General features: G+C 43.5%; 1 protein-coding gene across 1 annotated transcript in view; it reads right to left on the reverse strand.

Annotated features, from left to right (window-relative positions):
* The window catches only part of GNGT1 (G protein subunit gamma transducin 1), a 36,266-nt gene extending 32,734 nt beyond the window's left edge, over positions 1–3,532 (reverse strand). The window contains exons 1-2 of the mRNA XM_077490775.1: positions 3,227–3,532; positions 3,023–3,121 (exon numbers count right to left, since the gene is read on the reverse strand). Of these exons, the coding sequence (XP_077346901.1) occupies positions 3,023–3,118 (96 nt within the window). The 5' untranslated portion in view covers positions 3,119–3,121; positions 3,227–3,532. The remainder of the gene's footprint in view (positions 1–3,022; positions 3,122–3,226) is intronic.
* Between the last annotated feature and the right edge of the window lie 16,933 nt (positions 3,533–20,465).

Below are 20,465 nucleotides of genomic sequence, written 5' to 3' on the forward strand. Positions count from 1 at the left end.
CAGTGTTTTCTTATCTCTCTTCAAAGCACTATGTCCTGTAGCTGTCTCCTGCTCTTCTTCTGTTATCAGGCTAATAACGTCTGACAAGTTCTCCATCACATATGATAAAAGCAGCCTTGTGTTGGGGGGATGCTATAAATAGATTAGCAGGGCCCTGAACTGTTCAAAGAACAGCTCTGAAAGTCTCTACCTATGAGGTGAGGGGGTGTGTGCCTTTCCTCCAATCAGCTATCTTGGCTGTATGCCCAGACTTCACTGCAGTGTTGAACAGGAAGAGAAAATCTAACACAATGTGAACTTTCTAAACAGTATATAAAGATGAAGACAGCAGATATACATGTACAACTTACGTAGGGAGATTTGTTTCATCCCTGTGTATCATCTGAGGCTGTTCACTTCACTGTCATGGGCTGCTTGAATTCTTTCTGGTTCCAGATAAACCAGCCAAAATGTGCTCAGTTGGTGGTCCTGTTGGCCCCTCCCACCTCATCTTCGACTGAATAAATCAAAGGATTCGGGTGGAAAATTCTTCTCCAAACAATGACTACATCCACTCCGATGCAACCGCTGCCTGGATATTCTGCCAGCAGCTGTCAGAATACAATCGCCCAAGAGAGGGATTTGTAAATCCACTATGTATAGTTTGGATGGAAGCATACTGGTAAGCAAGCCATCGATTATACAACTTTCTTTCCTTCCACCATGGGTGGAGGGAAAGAAAATGGCTTGATTTCCCCATCAACACGGCCAATTTTGATAGTGGAATTCCTCCCGCAGCACCATTGTGTTTTGCCAGCGGCAGAACACAACGATTACTGCTGGTTGCTATAGCTGCCGGCAGTGACTGCATGCAAAAAAAATCCGACAGATGGGTCAGATGGATGTATCGAATTTAGTACAACCAGCCTTCCCATAGATGAATCGAATCTCGGATGGTCCCTGCTGAACCAGCAGAGGTTGGATCCACCTTGGGCCAACTTTAATTTATTTTTTATTTTTTCATTCATAAAAATCTATTAGCATTTGGCCAGCTTTGGATTGTAAGCTTCTTGAGTGAGGGACTGACGTGAATGTACAGTATGTAAAGTGCCGTGTAAACTGTTGGTGCTATATAAATTCCTGTACCAAATAAAGAAGTCAGCATCCCTGGGTGACTTTGGAAACCATTGCAATAATCCATATGGCGGCAATGTTACAAAAAATAAAATAAAAAGCAATGCAAGGTTTGCATCACATTTCTGCAGGAAGACGGTGCCCAGAAAATAAACGTTTGCCCCTCTTTCCAAGTTGACCTTTGCAAAAAAAAATAAAAAATGCCTAAAGAAATAAAAAGTTATAAAAATCAACGTCCACAATATTTTCTCTGCATAGAACTCAATAATGGTTTATAGTTAAACGAATGCAATTTCCAAAAAAAAAAAACAAAGAAAAAAAGGAAGAAAAAAAGTTTTACCTCTGCAAAGGAAAAAAATAAAAAGCTGCGTCACTGTAGATTAAGTTTGCAGAAACTTTTGGAATGAACCTGTGCACAGCTTACAAAAATGCCCCAAGCTGCATTCACACCTGTGTGTAGCGATTTACTGGCGTTTTTATTCGAGAGTTTCTGAGCGTTTTTGGAAGTGTATTACAAGTATTTTACCAATTTGGGGGGGTGGGGGGGGGGGCTGCTGTTTGAACAGAAAAACGAGCAACAAAATGCACGTAAAATGCTCATGTCACACATTTTCAGGCTTTCCCATTGAAGTCTATGGGGGTTATTTACTAAAGGAAAATTCACTTTGCACTGAAAGTGCACTTGGAAGTAAAGTCGCTGTAGATTTGAGGGGGTCATGCAAGGAAAAGAAAAAAACAGCATTTTAGCTTGCACATGATTGGATGATAAAATCAGCAGAGCTTCCCCTCATTTCAGATCTACCCCTTAGATTTAGAGCGACTGCACTTCCAAGTGCACTTGCAGTGCAAAGTGGAGTTGCCTTTAGTAAATAATTAAGTAAATAAATAGTATGTGCCCAATCTGCCTCCAATCTTCCAAAAAGAAGCTCATTTACATTTTCAAGTAACAGTTATGCTCCAGGCAACAGAACGCTCAGGTGGCCATTGAAGTGAATGGGATTTGGCTTGTTGAGCATTTTAAAGCTAAACGCACAAAGTCCCTCAGGGGGTCAAGTAAGAAAAAAAACACAATGATTCCTCTGCTTAGAAAAAAAATGCCAAACTCGATAATAGTTTGTAGTTAAGTAATGCAGTTTATAAAAACAAAAGCAAAAAAAAAAAAAATGAAAAAAATAAAATAGAAAAACAAAAACAAACAAAAAAAGGAAGAAAAAAAAAAATTGAAACATTTTACCTTTGCAAAGGAAAAAAATGCAGCTTTTGCTACTGTTTTTGGATTAGGTTTGCAGATAGTTTTGGAATTAACCTTTGCACAATTTGCATAAATGCCTAAAGAAAAATAAAGAGGTCAATGTCCATCACAAGCATTCCTCTGCATTAAAAGAAAAATGCCAAACTCGATAATAGTTTATAGTTAAAATAATGCAATTTGCAGAAACAAAGCAAAACAAAAAAAAAAAAATAATATTAAAAGTTTTAGCTATGCAATGCAGATGCATAAAAAATAAAAAATAAATAAAGAGGTCAATGTCCACCACAAGGTTTGTTCTGCATAGAAAAAAAAATGCCAACATAGCTAAAAGTTTATAGTTAAAAAAATAGTTAAAAAAAAAGAGCTTCCTCTTTCTAAGGGAAAAAAAAGCAGACTGTACTGATGTTTTTGTGGTTTAAAGGAAAATAAAGTTTGCAGAGTTTGAGTTAAGCAAAAGTTCAACTTTTTTTTTTTTTTTTTTTTTAGAAAATAAACAATTAATATTGCAATGTCTGGGGGAAAAAAAACTAATAAACAAAAAATATATAAAAAAAAAGAAAAAAAAAAAAGAACAATCAAAGTTTTGCCCAGCTTTGCCCAGAAAGAAGAATTGCCCTGTCATCGCAATGATAAAGTTTTCAGCCCCTCCGCACTCACCAGCTGCCTCTCCAGCTTCACCTCCTTCTTCAGCTGCTCCACTTCCATCTTTGCTTTATCTTTCTCCGTCAGATCTTCTATATTGATGACCGGCATTTTCTGGTGGGGAAAAAAGGGGACAATATACGCCGATGAAGCCTTTCTGGAGCTGGTCATAGCGCTGGGAGGGCGTTGAGGACACGTCTGCCGACACATACAACTTACTTGTGTTTCAGGGGTCCCTGAGCCGAGGTCCCTGAAGTAGCCGCTTCCTCTGCCACAGGCTCTCCGTCCACCTTCCCAAAGCCAGTCCAACAATAGGCACTTAGCGCTTTTTTAAAGTCATCTGCATAATCTGGACTAATCTGATCTCATCAAGGAGCGCAGCTCCCCTCCAATGCCACTGTCACCGCAGCCACACACCCTAATTACTGGCTAAATGGCACTCCTGTGCTTGTACTGTCCTTGGCATCTTCAAAGGATGGAACTACAAGTCTCAGCATGCCCTGTGGTGCCTGCTAGAGGTGGTAGTCCCATCGTTCTGACACTTATTTCTCATTTAGAGGGACAGTCCCTTTCCTGGACACATATGAAACTGTGATTAGCTGTAGGGAAGTTCCTGCCTTTGTTTTTTTGGAATTTGCTGTCCCTGAAAATGTCCTGAGCTTTTGTTGCTGACAAAATACATCACCATGTCAATCTGGTTCATGTGTGTTAGATATTCCTACCTGATGTTTTGGATTCTGTGATGTCCCCCTCTAGTTCACGTGCATTAGATTCCATGATGTCCCACTCCGGTTCATGTGTGTTGGATTCCATGATGTCCCCCTCTAGTTCATGTGTGTTGGATTCCATGATGTCCCACTCTGGTTCATGTGTGTTGGATTCCATGATGTCCCACTCTGGTTCATCTGTGTTGGATTCCATCATGTCCCCCTCTAGTTCATGTGTATTGGAATCCAACACACATGAACCAGAGTGGGACATCATGAAATCCAACACACATGAACTAGAGGGGGACATCATGGAATCCAACACACATGAACCAGAGTGGGACATCATGGAATCTATGATGTCCCCCTCTAGTTCATGTGTGTTGGATTTAATGATGTCCAACTCTGGTTCATGTGTGTTGGATTCCATGATGTTCCACTCTGGTTCATGTGTGTTGGATTCCATGATGTCCCACTCTGGTTCATGTGTGTTGGATTCCATGATGTCCCACTCTGGTTCATGTGTGTTGGATTCCATGATGTCCCACTCTGGTTCATGTGTGTTGGATTCCATGATGTCCCACTCTGGTTCATGTGTGTTGGATTCCATGATGTTCCACTCTAGTTCATGTGTGTTGGATTCTATGGTGTTCCCCTCTAGTTCCTGTGTGTTGGATTCCATGATGCCCCCCTCTAGTTCATGTGTGTTGGATTCCATGAGGTTCCCTTCTGGTTCATGTGTGTTAGATTTCATGATGCCCTTCTGATTCCATGATGTCCTCCTAATTCATATGTGTTGGATTCCATGGTGTCCCCCACTCTGGTTCATGTATGTTGGATTCCATGATGTCCCACACTCTGGTTTATATATGTTGGATTCCATGATGTCCCCTTCTGGTTCATGTTTATTAGATTTCATGATGCCCCCCCCCCTCTGGTTCATGTTTGTTGGATTCAATGATGTTCTCCTCTGGTTCAGGTGTGTTAGATATTGTGATGTCCTTCTGATTCCACGATGCCCCCCTGAATAATGTGTGTTGGATTCCATGATGTTCTCCCTATGGTTCATGTGTGTTAGATTTCACTATATCCCTCAGGTTCATGTGTGCTTGATTTCATGAAGTCCATCTGGTTCTTGTGCATTAGGTTTCATGATGCCCCTCTGCCTGATGTATGTCAAATTCCATGATGTCCCTCTGCCTCATGTATGCTAGATTCCATGATGTCCCTCTGGTTTAGATTCAATGAGGTTCCCTTGATTGATGTTTGTTAGATTCCATGACATCCCTCTGGTTCATTTGTATTAGATTTCATTATATTCTGCTGCTTCATGTGTGTTAGATTCCATGCTGTCCCTTTGGCTCATGTGCGATGAATTCCACAATGTCCCTCTGGTTCATGTGTCTTAAGAGTCCACATAGTCCCTCTGGTTCAAATGTTTTGGTTTTCATGATGTTCCTCTGGTTCATGTGTGTTAGATTACATAATGTCCCTCTCCCTCGTGTGTTAAATTCTAGATGCTCCTTTGGTTCTTATGTGTTAGATTCCACAATGTCCCTATAGTTCATGTACTGTAGATTCCAAGATGTCCCTCTGGTTCTTGGTTTTCTGGTTCATGCAGATTATATGATGTCCCTCTGGCTCAAGCCAGCCATACATGGGGCGAAAATTATGCTCAGCACTGACCGATCAGATTTTGATCCATGTATGGGTAGGCTGATTGTACCCAAGTTGATCCATCAATCAGCTTGGGTATAACCAGCCTGTTGGATTTTTCAACGTCCAATTACTGCCAGTGGTGCAAGTGAGGTGATCCTCACCGCTGTGCTTTTGTATTCTGACTGGGGGACTCCTCCCCGTCAGAATACGCTGCGCCTACTGATCGAATTTAAATTTTCCAACATTCCCACTCAAGAGAAGTCGATTGTTAGATTGTCTTCTCTTGAGAGGGAATGACCATGGATGGTTTGAAATTTGGCTGGTCCCTGCTGAACCACCAAACCATCTCTGACCAGCTTCAAATATACAACAGACAGTATATAAATATAATTGAAAGTGTTTTGTTATAGCCGATAAGTAGAACTGTTCCAATTATCTCTCTATATTACAGAACACCATCTTACTTAGTAGGCTTTATTTAAAGGAACAGTCCACCCACAAGTGATGTTATAGGTGGTGCTTGGCTTGAGTTGTCATAGTTGGCTTTATTGAAAGGGACAGCTCACCCAAAAGTTATTTTATAGGTGGAGCTTGACCTGAATTGACACAGTGGGTTTATTTAAAGTTGAAGTCCACACAAAAGAAATATGTTATACGTGGAACTTGGCTTTACATGATATAGTGGAGGTTGTCTACCAAAAAAGTGAGTGCAACCTTGTGAGATGACTAAGCGCCCAACTTCTTAAAGTTCTTCATTACTCCAATGCCGCGTACACACGGTCGAATTGTATGACGTACTTAGTCCGTCATACAATCCGGCGGACAATCCGGCGTACTTTCTACCGAACGGACTTGACCACACACGGATACACAAACAGTCCACCGAAAGCTTGCGCGATGACGTAAAGCACGTACGACGGGACTAGAAATAGGAAGTCCAAGCAAGACACAGCAAAGCACCCTTTGGGCTCCTTCTGCTGACTTTGCGTTAGTGGAAGTTTTGTTAGAGACGATTTGCGCTTTTCAGACTTCAGCTTAATTCGTCCGTTTTTGTTTTTTTAATTTATTCTCGAATAAGATGAGGATGAATAAAGACATTTGTGATAACTCTGTGTGAATATAAGCAGCAAAGCAACTTCACTTTTCTTGCATTATGAAGAAGAAAAGAATGGGCTATATTAAAAAATCACAAAATTAGCAGCATGGCGAATATGCTAGCTTCAATACGAACACTAGTTTTACAAGACAGAGCGCTTCCGCCCTGTAAATCCTTTCTGGGCATGCGCCATTCTTAGTCCGTCGGACTAGCATACTGACGACCGTATTGTCCGCTGAAACCAAAGTACGACGGAAAGATTGTTGTGCAAACCGAAATTCTTAGTACTCCGGACTTCACACTGAAAAAGTCAGCTGAAGCCCACACACGAGCGGATTGTCCGTTGAAATGTGTTTCAACGGACTAAGTACGTCATACAATCTGACCGTGTGTACGCGGCACAAGAGTTATATCTCTCTGACATAATTCCCTACTTTTCCCACCTTTGGTGTTCCAGCTCCTCCTGCTACGTGATATAAAATACAGTATATAAAAAAAAAATCAAGTAGGAACGGTGGGAACCCCTCATGATGGGCACAGCAAGACCTGGGAAGTAATTTGGCCTCTACACAATACTACCTACTACACAATACTATACTCTTGCTATCTTCAGGCGATCCCTGAAATCTCATCTCTTCAGAAAAGCCTATCACATCTCCAACTAATCTTCAACCACTTCCATCAGCTCATTCCCCACAGTTAAATCCTTTTGTACCACCTGCCCCACCCTATTAGATTGTAAGCTCTTCTGAGCAGGGCCCTCTTAATCCTTTTGTATTTTATTGTATTATAACTGTATTATCTCCTTTTTATATTGTAAAGCACTGCGTAAACTATTGGCACTATATAAATCCTGCATACTACTAATAATACTAAAATATCAGTTTTCGGTTTGACTGACTTTTTTAAGGAAACATTGCTGCTTTTTTGTTATGCAAATGCTTGTATCAGCACTGGAGCAAGGTTTACTGCACCTGTACACCCTATTGAGTGCATTAGTTGGACTATTAGGGCTTATTCGCAAACCTGTGCAATGCACAGAGCCATTTGTCTACCTTTTTGTACTAGCGCTGAGCTGTGTGCAGAGAGACCATATAAAGTCAATGGACATGCATTGGCTGTGCAAACTCACCCCCACAGTTGAGTCTGACATGGCGCAGATAGAGGTGCATGCACCCAGATGCACAGCCTCTGAGTCTGGGTCCAAGTACCCATCCTTGTGTACTTGTAAAATTGTGGGTAAGTCCAGAATGTGTATGCATTCAGTTTATATGGGCTGCCTGCACACAGGAGGAGGCTGGTCTGGAACCATTTTTGTGTGTTTTGGCCGCAATGAAAGTAAATGCATTATTGTGCATTGTAGCATTAATTACAATGCACTGCAGGTCGACATGTGTTTAGCTTCCTCCCAGATAGGCTGCTAGGGAAGATACAGTGCCTTGAAAAAGTATTCACTTTATTCACACCCCTTAAAATTTCCCACATTTTGTCATGTTACAACCAAAAACATAAATGTATTTTATTGGGTATTATTTGATACCAACACAAAGTGACACATAATTGTGAAGTGGAAGGAAAATGATAAATGGTTTTCAACATTTTTACAAATAAATATGTGAAAAGTGTGGTGTGCATTTGTATAGCGCCCTCCTGAGTCAATACTTTTTAGAAAACCAACCGGTGGCAGAAGACCGGGCCAACGCTAGTAAAAGAGCTAACAGAAGATAGAGGACGCCCGGCAAGAAGAACCAAAGAGCGGGACAAGACTCCGAAGTCGGAAGAAGACCCCAGGGCGGCGGCGACGACGAAGAAGAAAGCCGGGCTCCTCCGCTAGTAAAAGAGCTAGCAGAAGATAGCAGAGGAGTCCGGCCAGAAGACCCCCCAAGATGGAAGAAGACCCCGGAGCTGTCTAATAAATTATTTTAAAAACTTGTGTTTGTGTTTTTTTATTTACACTTTTTCACCAGGTGAATGGATAGGGGTACATTGTACCCCATACTCATTCACATAAGGTGGGGGGCCGGTATCTGGGGGCCCCCTTATTAAAGGGGGCTCCCGGATTCCGATAAGCCCCCCGCCAGCAGACTCCGACAACCAACGGCCAGGGTTGTCGGGAAGAGGCCGTTGTCCTCATCAACATGGGGACAAGGTGCTTTGGAGTGGGAGGGCTGCATGCTTGGATAAGGGTCTGCTATGGACTCTGGGGGGGACCCCCACACCGTTTTTTCGGCGTAGGGGCTCCCCTTTAAATCCATACCAGGTGACGGGGCCGGCAAGTTGTCAATCTCGCCGATGGAGGTGGCGACATTGACTTCCTTTGCTAGTCCCGTCTATCTGGAGCCACGTTCAAAATGAATGGACTTTTCTCCGTGTGTGAGCAAGTCCGTTCATTTCAAAAGTCCGCCAGAAAAGTCCGGTCGTGTGTGGGCAGTTCCGCTTGTTCGGAAAGTCCGGCGGACCTCAGCTGCAAAATCCGGCAGGTCGTCTGCCGGACTAAGTCCGCCGGATAGTCTGATCGTGTGTATGCGGCATTACAGGTTTTCTTCTAAAGCCCCGTACACACGACCGGACTTTTCAACATCCAAAGTCTGACGGAATGATTCCGGCAGACTATTCGATCGTGTGTGGGCTGCAACGGACTTTTGATTCGCAAAAGTCTGACAGACTTTAGAAATGGAACATGCTTCAAATTTTTCCGCCAGAACTCTGCCGGACCCAGTTCCTACCGAGAAATTTGCTCGTGTGTATGCTAGTCCGACGGACTAAAACTGACGCTAGGGCAGCTATTGGCTACTGGCTATGAACTTCCTTATTCGAGTCCAGTCGTACGTCATCACGTTCGAATCCGTCGGAGTTTGGTGTGATTGTGTGTGGCCAAGTCCGCTCATTCGTAAAGTCCGTCAGAACTCTGTCAGAACTCCGTCAGAACTCAGTCGAAATTCTGTCAGTTAATCCCTCGAAAAGTCTGGTCGTGTGTATGCGGCATAAGATTGCCCTGTATTTGGCTCCATCCATCTTCCCATCAACTCTGACCAGCTTCCCTGTCCCTGCTGAAGAAAAGCATCCCCACAACATGATGCTGCCACCACCATGTTTCAGGATGGCGATGGTGTGTTCAGGGTTATGTGCAATGTTAGTTTTTCCCCCACGCATAGCGTTTTACTTTTAGGCCAAAAAGTTACATTTTGGTCTTATCTGACCAGAGCACCTTCTTCCACACATGTGCTGTTTCCCCCACGGGACTTCTCGCATACTGCAAACTGGACTTTTTACAGATTTCTTTCAACAATGGCTTTCTTCTTGCCACTACCATAAAGGTCAGCTTTGTGGAGTGCATGACTAATGCCACATACACACAATTGGAATTTTGGTAAGAAAAAGTTTTCCCAACGGAATTCCACTGGGATTTCGCTCAAGCTGTCTTGCATACACATGGTCACACCATGAATCTGAGCATACCTGAGTTTTTGCGCATTTGAATTGCATACACACGATCAGAATTTCCGATAATAATTTTTTATATCGGAAAAATTGAGAACCTGCTCTCAATCTTTTGCTGGTGGAAATGCATCCAGCAAAATTCCGATGGAGCGTACACACGGTCGTGTTTTCTGACGAAAAGCTCTCATCTGTCTTTTGCTGGCTGAAATTCCGACCATGTGTACGTGTCATAATATTTGTCCTGTGGACAGATTCTCCCACCTGAGCTGTGGATCTCTGCAGCTCCTCCAGAGTTACCATGGACCTCTTGGCTCCTTCTCTGATTAATGCTCTCCTTGCCTGGCCTGTCAGTTTAGGTGGACAGCCATGTCTTGTTAGGTTTGCAGTTGTGCCATACGCTTTCCATTTTCGGATGATGGATTGAACAGAGCTCTGTGAGATGTTCAAAGCTTGGGATATTTTTTTATAATCTAACCCTGCTTTAAACTTCTCCACAACTTTATCCCTGACCTGTCTGGTGTGTTCCTTGGCCTTCATGATGCGGTTTGTTCACTAAGGTTCTCTAACAAACCTCTGAGGGCTTCACAGAACAGCTGTATTTATGCAGAGATTAAATTACACACAGGTGAACTCTATTTATTTGGTTACTTCTGAAGGCAAATGGTTCCACCAGATTTTAGTTAGGGTTATCAAAGTAAAGGGGGCTGAATACAAATGCACGCCACACTTTTCAGATATTTATTTGTAAAAAAAATTGAAAACCATTTATCATTTTCCTTTCACTTCACAATTATGTGCCACTTTGTGTTGGTCTATCACATAAAATCCCAATAAAATACATTTCCGTTTTTGGTTGTAACATGACAAAATGAGGAATATTTTAAGGGGTATGCATCCTTTTTCAAGGTACTGTTGGCACATTTAGTTCTGTTGGGTTTCTCCTGTAATCAGTGGAGCAGCTTGTGACTACATTAGGCCGCTCTGGGCTCTGCAGGTTTGATTGCTTCCCCATGTTTTCTGGAGGCTTCCAGAATATAATGGGTGGAAGAATCAGATGAGCAGCCTGAATATTTATGTGGTTCCAACCAATGCCTGGGAGCCAGGGCCCTAAAATGACCCTGACTGACCCAAGATGGCCACCAGAGTCACATGGGGTGGCAGCATCCAATCGGATAGCTTCCCCAGTGACCCAGGAAACCATAGAGGAACCATGTTCCTTTTGACTTCCTCTCCTTCTGCAATGTCGCTGCATTTGAGCACCACCTGCAGTGCAAGAAAGTAGTCTGCACCTGCCTACAAGTGGCCCGGCCCTCCGACAGTCTGAATGCTGCTCTAATCAACAGCATACTTGTTCCAGGTCATCTACGGTGTCAGGGCTGATTGGACTTGTAGTTATATGGCAGAAGTACAGCTGGTCTCTCTGAAACCTGAATCTCCTACTACATAAACCACCCAACCATATTGTCTGTGTTTGCTTGTGATATACAATAGCTTCTCATGGTTTGTGGTATGGCTTGCTATCTTTTGGGTCACCATACACATTACGATTACACTATACAATCTTTATACAGCCAACTTTACCAAAATGAATCTAATCAATCAGGGGCGGACTCACAACTCATGGGGCCCCCGGGCAATAGGAGATTATGGGGCCCCCAGGCAATAGATTATGGGGCCACACAGTACACACACACACACACACACACACATAAAGTATACACACACAGACACACAATATACACACACAGTATACACACACAGACACACAATGTACACACACAGACACACAATATAAACATACAGTATACACACACAGAATACACATATGCACACACTGAAAAGGTACCGGAGAGGCGGGGCAGCTATAATATTGGGATGTTTTACAAAGCAAAAAAGATTTTTACATACTGTCCCTGGTTTTATTGAGGCTGGCAACCCTGATGGGGCCCCTTAGTGGCATGGGGCACTCGGGCAGTGCCCGAATGGTCAGTCCGCCCCTGTAACCAATCCATCCGTATCCAACTAGGCAGGCTCTTGCATGACATACTTTTTGGTAGATCCTAGGTCTCTTTCAGATGGATGATTGAGGGGGGGGGGGCAGTAAAAAATGGGTGATGAGCCATGGTTTTACTGCCTCCTGGCTGCCCACCTGAACTGTAAATTTACAACCAGATAGGGCTGTTCAGATTCTGCAGCCTTGACGCTTGCTTATTTGTAACTTGGGTTGCAGCGTTTGACAAGTGCCACTGCTTGTTAAACTCGCCCATTGAACTCATCCATGTGCAATGCATGTGATTGTGGTATGGTGGTACAGCTTATAGAGTTAAATCAGGCCATAAGGAGGCAATATAATGCCTTCTCACTGCCTTAAAAAAGTCCAGTGAAAAGCGATCTGGATCTTTACCACTCTTCAGAGGGCACATCACTCCACTGCAAGTGTGAAAGAACCCTATAGGTGAGTAATGAGCTATAGACTCACCTACCATTTGTAATTTTGAGGCATCATATCACTCATGTTTTGCAATGCTCAGATTCCAAATATCGGTTCCCTGAGCCTATTGGGGTCAGTTGAGCATCATGACTTAATCCATTTAACTAACAGACTGCTTCATCCGGATTAGCCGGGACATATATAGCATTTCATGTTTGTAAATCAGCTTCAGGCTATATTCCGGAGTCTGGTGAGGTTTTCATTCATCGCTTATGTTCAATCACACCTGTTAAGGGTGTAAGATGGATGGATGCCAAATATAGGGCAATCTTAGAAGAAAACCTGTTATGCCGTGTTTTACATTTTGTGTACCAGTTCACATATATAATTGAAGCTATATTATTTAGTTATCTTTTAATATTTATTTCTCACATATTTTAATATTTATTCACATCAGCGCTTTAGTATATTTTTACATATAATAGGACACAAAGCAAATGCAGTGTACACACGACCGGACATTTTGACAGCAAAGTTCCGACGGAACGAATCAGTCGAACAATTCGATCGTGTGTGGCCTTCATTGGACCTTTTTTGTCTAGAAATCTGATGGACTTTAGAAATAGAACATGATTCAAATCTTTCTGCTGGAACCAGTTCCTATAAAGAAAACCGCTCGTCTTTATGCAGGTCCGACGGACCAACAATGACGCAAGGGCGGCTATTGGCTACTGGTTATTGAACTTCCTTTTTCTAGTCCCGTCGTACGTCATCGCGTTAAACGATCAAACTTTGGTGTGATCGTGTGTAGGCAAGTCTGTTTCAGCAGAACTCTGTTGAAAAGTCAGTTGAAAAGTCCGTCAAGAGTTCATTCCGATGGAAAGTCCGGTCGTGTGTAAGCGGCATAAGAGTCTGCAAAAGACTTGAGACTGGGACAGAGGTTCACCTTCCAGCAGGACAACGACCCTAAACATACAGCCAGGGCTACAGTGGAATGGTTTAGATCAAAGCATATTACTGTATTTATTGACATATAACACGCGCAGGCGTATAACACGCACCCCAAGTTTAGGAGGGAATTTTAAAGAAAAAAACTTTTAGGAGGGAAGTTTAAGGAAAAAAACTTACATTTAAATGCCCATCAATGCAGCCTTATCAGTGTCATTTGCAGCCTTCCATTGCAGCCTTGCATTGCAGCCTTGTCAGTCGTTTGCAGACTTATCAGTGTCATTTTAAAAATGGAGCCACCGAGAAACAGAGAGGATGTCCTGTGTATCTCGGCGCCGCTTGTTCTCGGCGGCTTTCAGGTATTTTCGGCCGCACTCAGGTGTTCTTGGCTATTTTAGGCCCTTCTCTGCTATTTTCGGCCGTTCTCTGCTATTTTCGGCCGCAGAATGGCCGAATGCGGCCGAAAATAGCAGAGAACGACCGAATATACCCGAGAATGGCCGAAAATACCCGAAAGCCGCCGAGAGCAGCACAGAAGGTTAGGAAAGGAGGGCGATCGGCGTATAATACGCACCCCCGATTTTCCCCTGATTTTAGGATGAAAAAAGTTTGTGTTATACACCGATAAATACGGTATATGTGTTAGAATGGTCCAGTCAAAGTCCAGACCTAAATCCAATTGAGAATCCATGGCAAGACTTCAAAATTGCTGTTCACAGACGCTCTCCGTCCAATCTGACAGAGCTTGAGCTATTTTACAAAGAAGAATGGGCAGAAATTTCACTCCCTAGATGTGCAACGAAGGTAGAGACATCCCCAAAAAGACTTGCAGCTGTAATTGCAGCAAAAGGTGGTTCTACAAAGTATTGACTCAGGGGGGCGCTATACAAATGTACACCACACTTTTCACATATTTATTTGTAAAAAATGTTGACAACCATTTATCATTTTCCTTCCACTTCACAATGATGTAACTATGCGCCACTTTGTGTTGGTCTATCACATAAAATCCCAATAAAATACATTTACATTTTTGGTTGCAACATGACAAAATGTGGAAAATTTCAAGGGGTATGAATACTTTTTCAAGGCACTGTATATGTTTTTCCCCCAAGTGTTCTCCATTTAAATCAATGGGAACACCTATCGTGTGTTCTCGTGCGTTAGGGCCCATTCAGACTGTTGCACCACATTATCGCACATGCATTAACGTTTATTATACCGAATGTTACTGCGCTTTGTGTTAAGGCCGTCCATTTATTTGAAAGGGCTTTTGGTAATCCAGGACACTATAATGCATGGTAGTGCTTTAAGTGTAGAATTTCACTATTACACTGGTGGCCAGGTAGTTGTGATTCCCTTACATGATTGGTCAGTGGGAGAGGTGCCCCCTTACACTGGTGGGCAGTGGGAAAGGTGTCCCTTTTACATTGGTGATTAGTGGTAGAATCACCTCTCTACATTGGTGGTCAGTGAGAGAGTTACCCATTTTACATTGTGATACATGGGAGAGGTGCTCCGTTGCATTGGTGGTCAGTGGGAGAAGTGCCCCCCTTATATCATGGTCAGTGAGAGAGGTGCCCCGTTAAATTGGTAAATAGTTGGAAAAGTGTCCTATTACACTGTAGTTAGTGGAAGAGAAGCCCCCTTATATTGTGGTCAGTGGGAGAGGTCCCCCCTTATATTGTAGTCAATGGGAAAGAGGCCCCCCTTATATTATGGTCAGAGAGAGAGAGAGGGACCTCCATACATTGGTGGCCAGTTGGAGAAGTGCTCCATTACACTGATCAGTGGATGAGGTGCCCCTTTATATTGTGGTCCGTGAGAGAGTATTATTTGATCCCTTGCAGATTTTGTGAGTTTGCCCACTTACAAAGAAATGACGAGTCTATAATTTTTTTATCATAGATGTATTTTAAAATGGTAGAGACAGAATATTAACCAAAAACCCATTAAAAAAAAAACCCACATGATATAAATTGTTATAAACCGAGTTGCTGTTCACAGTGTTCAGTGGTAAAATAAGTATTTGATTCCCAAGCAAAACATGACTTCGTTCTTGGTGGAGAAACCCTTGTGGGCAAGTACAGAGGTAAGACATTTCTTGTAGTTGGTTACCAGGTTTGCACACATCTCAGGAGGGATTTTGATCCACTCTTTACAAATCTTCTCTAAATACTTAAGGTTTCTTGGCTGTCGCTTGGCAACTCGAAGTTTCAGCTGCCTCCATACATTTGCTATAGGATAAAGGTCTGGAGACTAGCTAGGCCACTCCATGACGTTAATGTGCTTCTTCTTGAGCCACTCCTTTGTTGCCTTGGCAGTATGTTTTGGGTCATTGTCATGTTGGAAGACCCATCCACAACCCATCTTCAGTGTTCTGGCTGAGGAAGGTTCTCATCCAAGATTTTACAATACATGGCCCCATCCATTTGCCCCTCAATTTGGCAAAGTTGGCCTGTACTGTTAGCAGAGAAACAGCTGCAAAGCATAATGTTTCTATCTCCATGCTTAACTGTAGTGATGGTGTTCTTAAGGTCATAGTCATAATTTTTCTTCCTTCAAACACAGCGAGTCGAGTTAAAAATGGTCAGTGGAAAGCATTTTCCCATACAAACTGTTAAAAATTCTATTGGTCTAAGTGGTTTCTAATATGAGCTGGAGAGACTCCACTGGTCCCACCACACTGGCTCTGCTGTCCTGTCCCATTAGTTCTCGGTGGGAGAGGTGATCTGTCACATTGATTCCCAGTGGGAGAGGTGTCCGGTCACATTGGTTCTCAGTGGGAGAGGTGTCCGGTCACATTGGTTCTCAGTGGGAGAGGTGTCCCGTCACATTGGTTCTCAGTGGGAGAGGTGTCCTATTACATTGGTACTCGGTGTGAGAGGTGTCCCGTCACATTGATACTCAGTAGGAGAGGTGTCCCTTCACATTGGTACTCGGGGGGGGGGAATAGGTGTCCCTTTACATTGGCATTTGGTGGGCGAGATGTCCTGTCACATTGATATTCGATAGGAAAGGTGTCTCCTCACATTGGTACTCAGTAGGAGGGGTTGTCCTGTCACATTGCACATTGGTACTTGGTGGGACAGGTGTCCCGTCACATTGGTACTCGCTGGGACAGTTGTCCCGTCCTGTTGAGACTCGATGGGAGAGTTGTTCAATCACATTGGGACTCGGTGGGAGAGGTGTTCCATCACATTGAGACTCAGTGGGAGAGGTGTTCTGTCACATTGAGACTCGGTGAGAGGGGTGTCCCGTCACATTGGTACTTAGGGGGAGAGGTGTCCCTTCACATTGAGACTCGGTGGGAGCGGTGTCCCGTCACATTGGTACTCTGTGGGAGAGGTCCCCCCGTTACGTTGGCGGTCAGCATTCCCTTACAGACATCTAAAAAGACCAATGATGTTAGTGGTTTCTTATATGAGAGACTCCACTGGTCCCATCCCACTGGCTCTACTGAGTAGCCACTGTGGCTGAACTAGATAAGATAAGATAAGATAAATACAATGAAAAGCCAGAAATTCATAGTGTTCATGTAGATGACACAGAGGTCCTACAACAGTAGCGAGGACTGGAAATGTAGGTGTTAGTTGCACCAAATGGTACCATATGGTCTTTTATGTAGAAATGTGATTCACTGTGAAGGAGGCTAATTTACGTCTCTTCACATAATCTTCTGATTTCGTGTCCTCATCTGTTGTGTTAGTCTGGGGTCACCGTCTGGAAAGGAAAGTGTTTTGTTGAGCTAAAGATGAGAATTACAGTTAACGGTTACTTTTACTCATGTAACAGTTCTGGTGTATTAGACACATCCGACTTACTTTTAAAGGGAATCTTTAGAAATTTGAATTATAATAAAATAAATAAAAAGAAAATATGCTATATATACTGTATATACACTATATTACCAAAAGTATTGTGACACCTGCCTTTACACACACATGAACTTTATAAGCATCCCAGTCAGGGCCAGCGCTACCTATAGACAAGGTAGGCACTGGCGTAGAGTGCACATCAGTCGGGGGGGGGGGGGGGGCACTGGCATGTTCCGGCACTGAACTCCAAAACTCCTCCTGTCTGGTGTGTGTCATACTGAGCCTCGCTCAGTGCCAAGCAACACAGTCTCCCCCCCCCCCCCCCCCATCCGCTACACATCCCCCGCCTGCTGCACATCCCTAATCTGCTGCATATCCCATAAGAAGAGGGAGAAGGAAGTAGGCTAGGTCTGACACCAGACCAATTCTCCCAGATAGTCCGATCGTGTGTATGCGACATTATATTCCCTTCTGAGTCTCAGGCCAGAGCACTGCTGGGCTCTCTTCCTGTTCATTTAAAGTCCACCAGAGCGTGGACTCAGGTGGACCACAACATCCGGACCAGAACCAAGCCTGCCACAGAGGCTGGAAAAATCCGGCCCGGATTCCAGTTCTGTCTCTGACAATAGAACAAATGTGAGGTGAAATATACCAATTATCAGACAATTTTGTATCACCACAGAGTGGTACTGTGTATACAGGAAAAAATACTCTGTGCCACGTCCTAAATTACGAAACAGAGGATAGAATTGGAGGCCTTGGACTTTTTAGGCACGACCACAAAGGGTAGATGATATAAAAAACTATACATTTATTAGACATAAATAATGCATATAAAATACATAATATCAATAAAGCAAGTCAATATAGCAACATCTTAACCACTTCCCCTACCCGCTCATAGTAATATTACGCCTGCAGATGGGATCTCCTATATGACGCCCCCCCTGGCCGGCCACGTCACTCGAGACCCGATGCGTGTGCCGCGATGTCTGCCGGGAACCCGCGATTGCCCGGGAACACAGCAGGGCCGTGGATCTGTCAGAGGAGAGGAGACTGATGGTGTGTTCCCAGTACAGAGAAATACCGATCGGTCTCCTCCCCTCCTGAGTCCCCTCCCCCCACAGTTAGAATAACTCCTAGGGACCATAATTAACCCCTTGATCTCCCCCTAGTGTTAACTCCTTCACTGCCAGTCACATTTACACAGTAATCAGTGCAATTTTATAGCACCGATCACTGTGTAAATGTGAATGGTCCCAAAAATGTGTCAAAAGTGTCCAATATTTTCGTCACAGTCACAAAAAAAACGCAAATCGCCGCCATTATTAGTAAAAAAAATAAATAAAATGCCATTAAACTATCCCCTATTTTGTAGACGCTGTAACTTTTGTGCAAACCAATCAATACACGCTTATTGCAATTTTTTTTTTTTTTTTACCAAAAATATGTAAAAGAATACGTATCGGCCTAAACTGAGGAAAAAATTTGTTTTAAAAAAAAATGGGGTATTTATGATAGCAAAAAGTAAAAGATAAAAGTTTTTTTTTCAAAATTGTTGCTTTTTTTTGTTTATAGCGCAAAAAATAAAAACCACAGAGGTGATCAAATACCACCAAAAGAAATCTCTATTTTTGGGGAAAAAAGACGTAAATTTTGTTTGGGTGCAACGTCGCACGACCGCGCAATTGTCATTCAAAGTGCGACAGCGCTGAAAACTAAAAATGGGTCTGGGCAGGAAGGGGGTGAAGTGGTTAATAATACATCCAGTACATAGCCACAGGAGATAACATAAATGGTTAAAGTAGGAGGTAACACTCATTCCAGCATAGATAGATTGAACTCCAAAGGAAGGCTATGCAGCTGATAAAGATGGTAATAGCGTCTTGGGCTCTACATGTTACGCACTTAGCGCTTCTTCAGGAATAGGGATGAGCCGAACACCCCCCGGTTCGGTTCGCACCAGAATCTTCGAACGGACCAAAAATTCGTATGAAATTTAGAACCCTATTAAAGTCTATGTGACTCGAATGTTCGAAATCAAAAGTGCTAATTTTAAAGGCTGATATGCAAGATATGCAACAGACAACACCAGCAATACGGGGTATCTTCAGGTGTATACTGTGCTGGAGGCACACAACACCCACTCTAACTCCTGCAGATGCCTGTATTACAGAACACCAGCAATAAAGGGTAGATACAGGTATATACTGTGCTGGAGGCACACAACACCCACTAACTCCTGCAGATGCCTGAGAAAAGAACACACTGTCCCTGCCTGTCTAGCTCTTTCCCTGCACACCGGAGCACACTACACAAGGCTGCCACGCTGGCGGCCTTATATAGTGTGGGGTATGCACTAAACCCCCTGAGCTATAATTGGCCACAGGCATCCTGCCTGTGGCCAATTATGGCTCTCCTCGCTGCTGGCGCTGTGATTGGCCAAGCATGCGGGGTCACAGTGCATGCTTGCCCAATCATGAGCCAGCAATGCACTGCGAAGGATCTCAGAGACTCGCTGAGAGGCTTAGCTAGATGGCAGTCCAGGATCCTGGGTGGAGCACGACCATATGGTCACGATCTTTCCCCAGCCTTGACCGGCTCTGTGACGTCAGCCAACAGCGGGCTTCACTCTCTTTCTCTGGACCCTTATCAGTTAGGACCAGGGGCGGACTCATGGGGCCCTCGGGCAATAGGAGATTATGGGGCCCCCAGGCAATCAGGGGCCACACAGTATACACAAACACACACACATACACAGTATACAATCACACAGTATACACAGACATGTTTCTATTGGCTGAGAAGGTACTGGAGAGGTGGGGCAGCTATAATCTCGGGATTTTTAGACCAAAAGGATGTTGGTAAGGGACATTTCAGAGACAGATATAAAAAAAACACAGAATTTTACATACTGTCCCTGGTTTTACTAAGGCTGGCAACCCTGATGGGGCCCTAGTGGCTCGGGGCCCTCTGGCAGTGCTCGAGTGGCCGAATGGTCAGTCCGCCCCAGGTTAGCACTGTTCCCTGATATCAGTGGACTACATAACACCTCCACTTTTAATGGAGGAATAAGGGAGGTGGTATGTAGTCCAAACACAGTGTAATGTAGTCCTAATACACTCTCTGTCCTAGGGTGATAATGCTGCTCAGTACTGTTGTCACCTAGGACAGGAAGTGAATTAATAGCAGGATTACTAGGTAAAAATCAAGCAGGAAAAAAGTGTTAGAAAAACTAATGCAGTCACCACTTCTAAGGAATGGTAAGCTGCAATAACTGTAACTGAAAATAACGCAGGATCTGGAAGATGACGACAGGACCCTGGTCTCATGTGTGTCAGTAGAGGCCGCAGTGGAT

The sequence above is a fragment of the Lithobates pipiens genome, unplaced genomic scaffold, assembly GCF_037356315.1.
Source record: "Lithobates pipiens isolate NorthernLeopardFrog02 unplaced genomic scaffold, aLitPip1_a1.2 Scaffold_19, whole genome shotgun sequence".
NCBI classification, from domain to species: domain Eukaryota; kingdom Metazoa; phylum Chordata; class Amphibia; order Anura; family Ranidae; genus Lithobates; species Lithobates pipiens.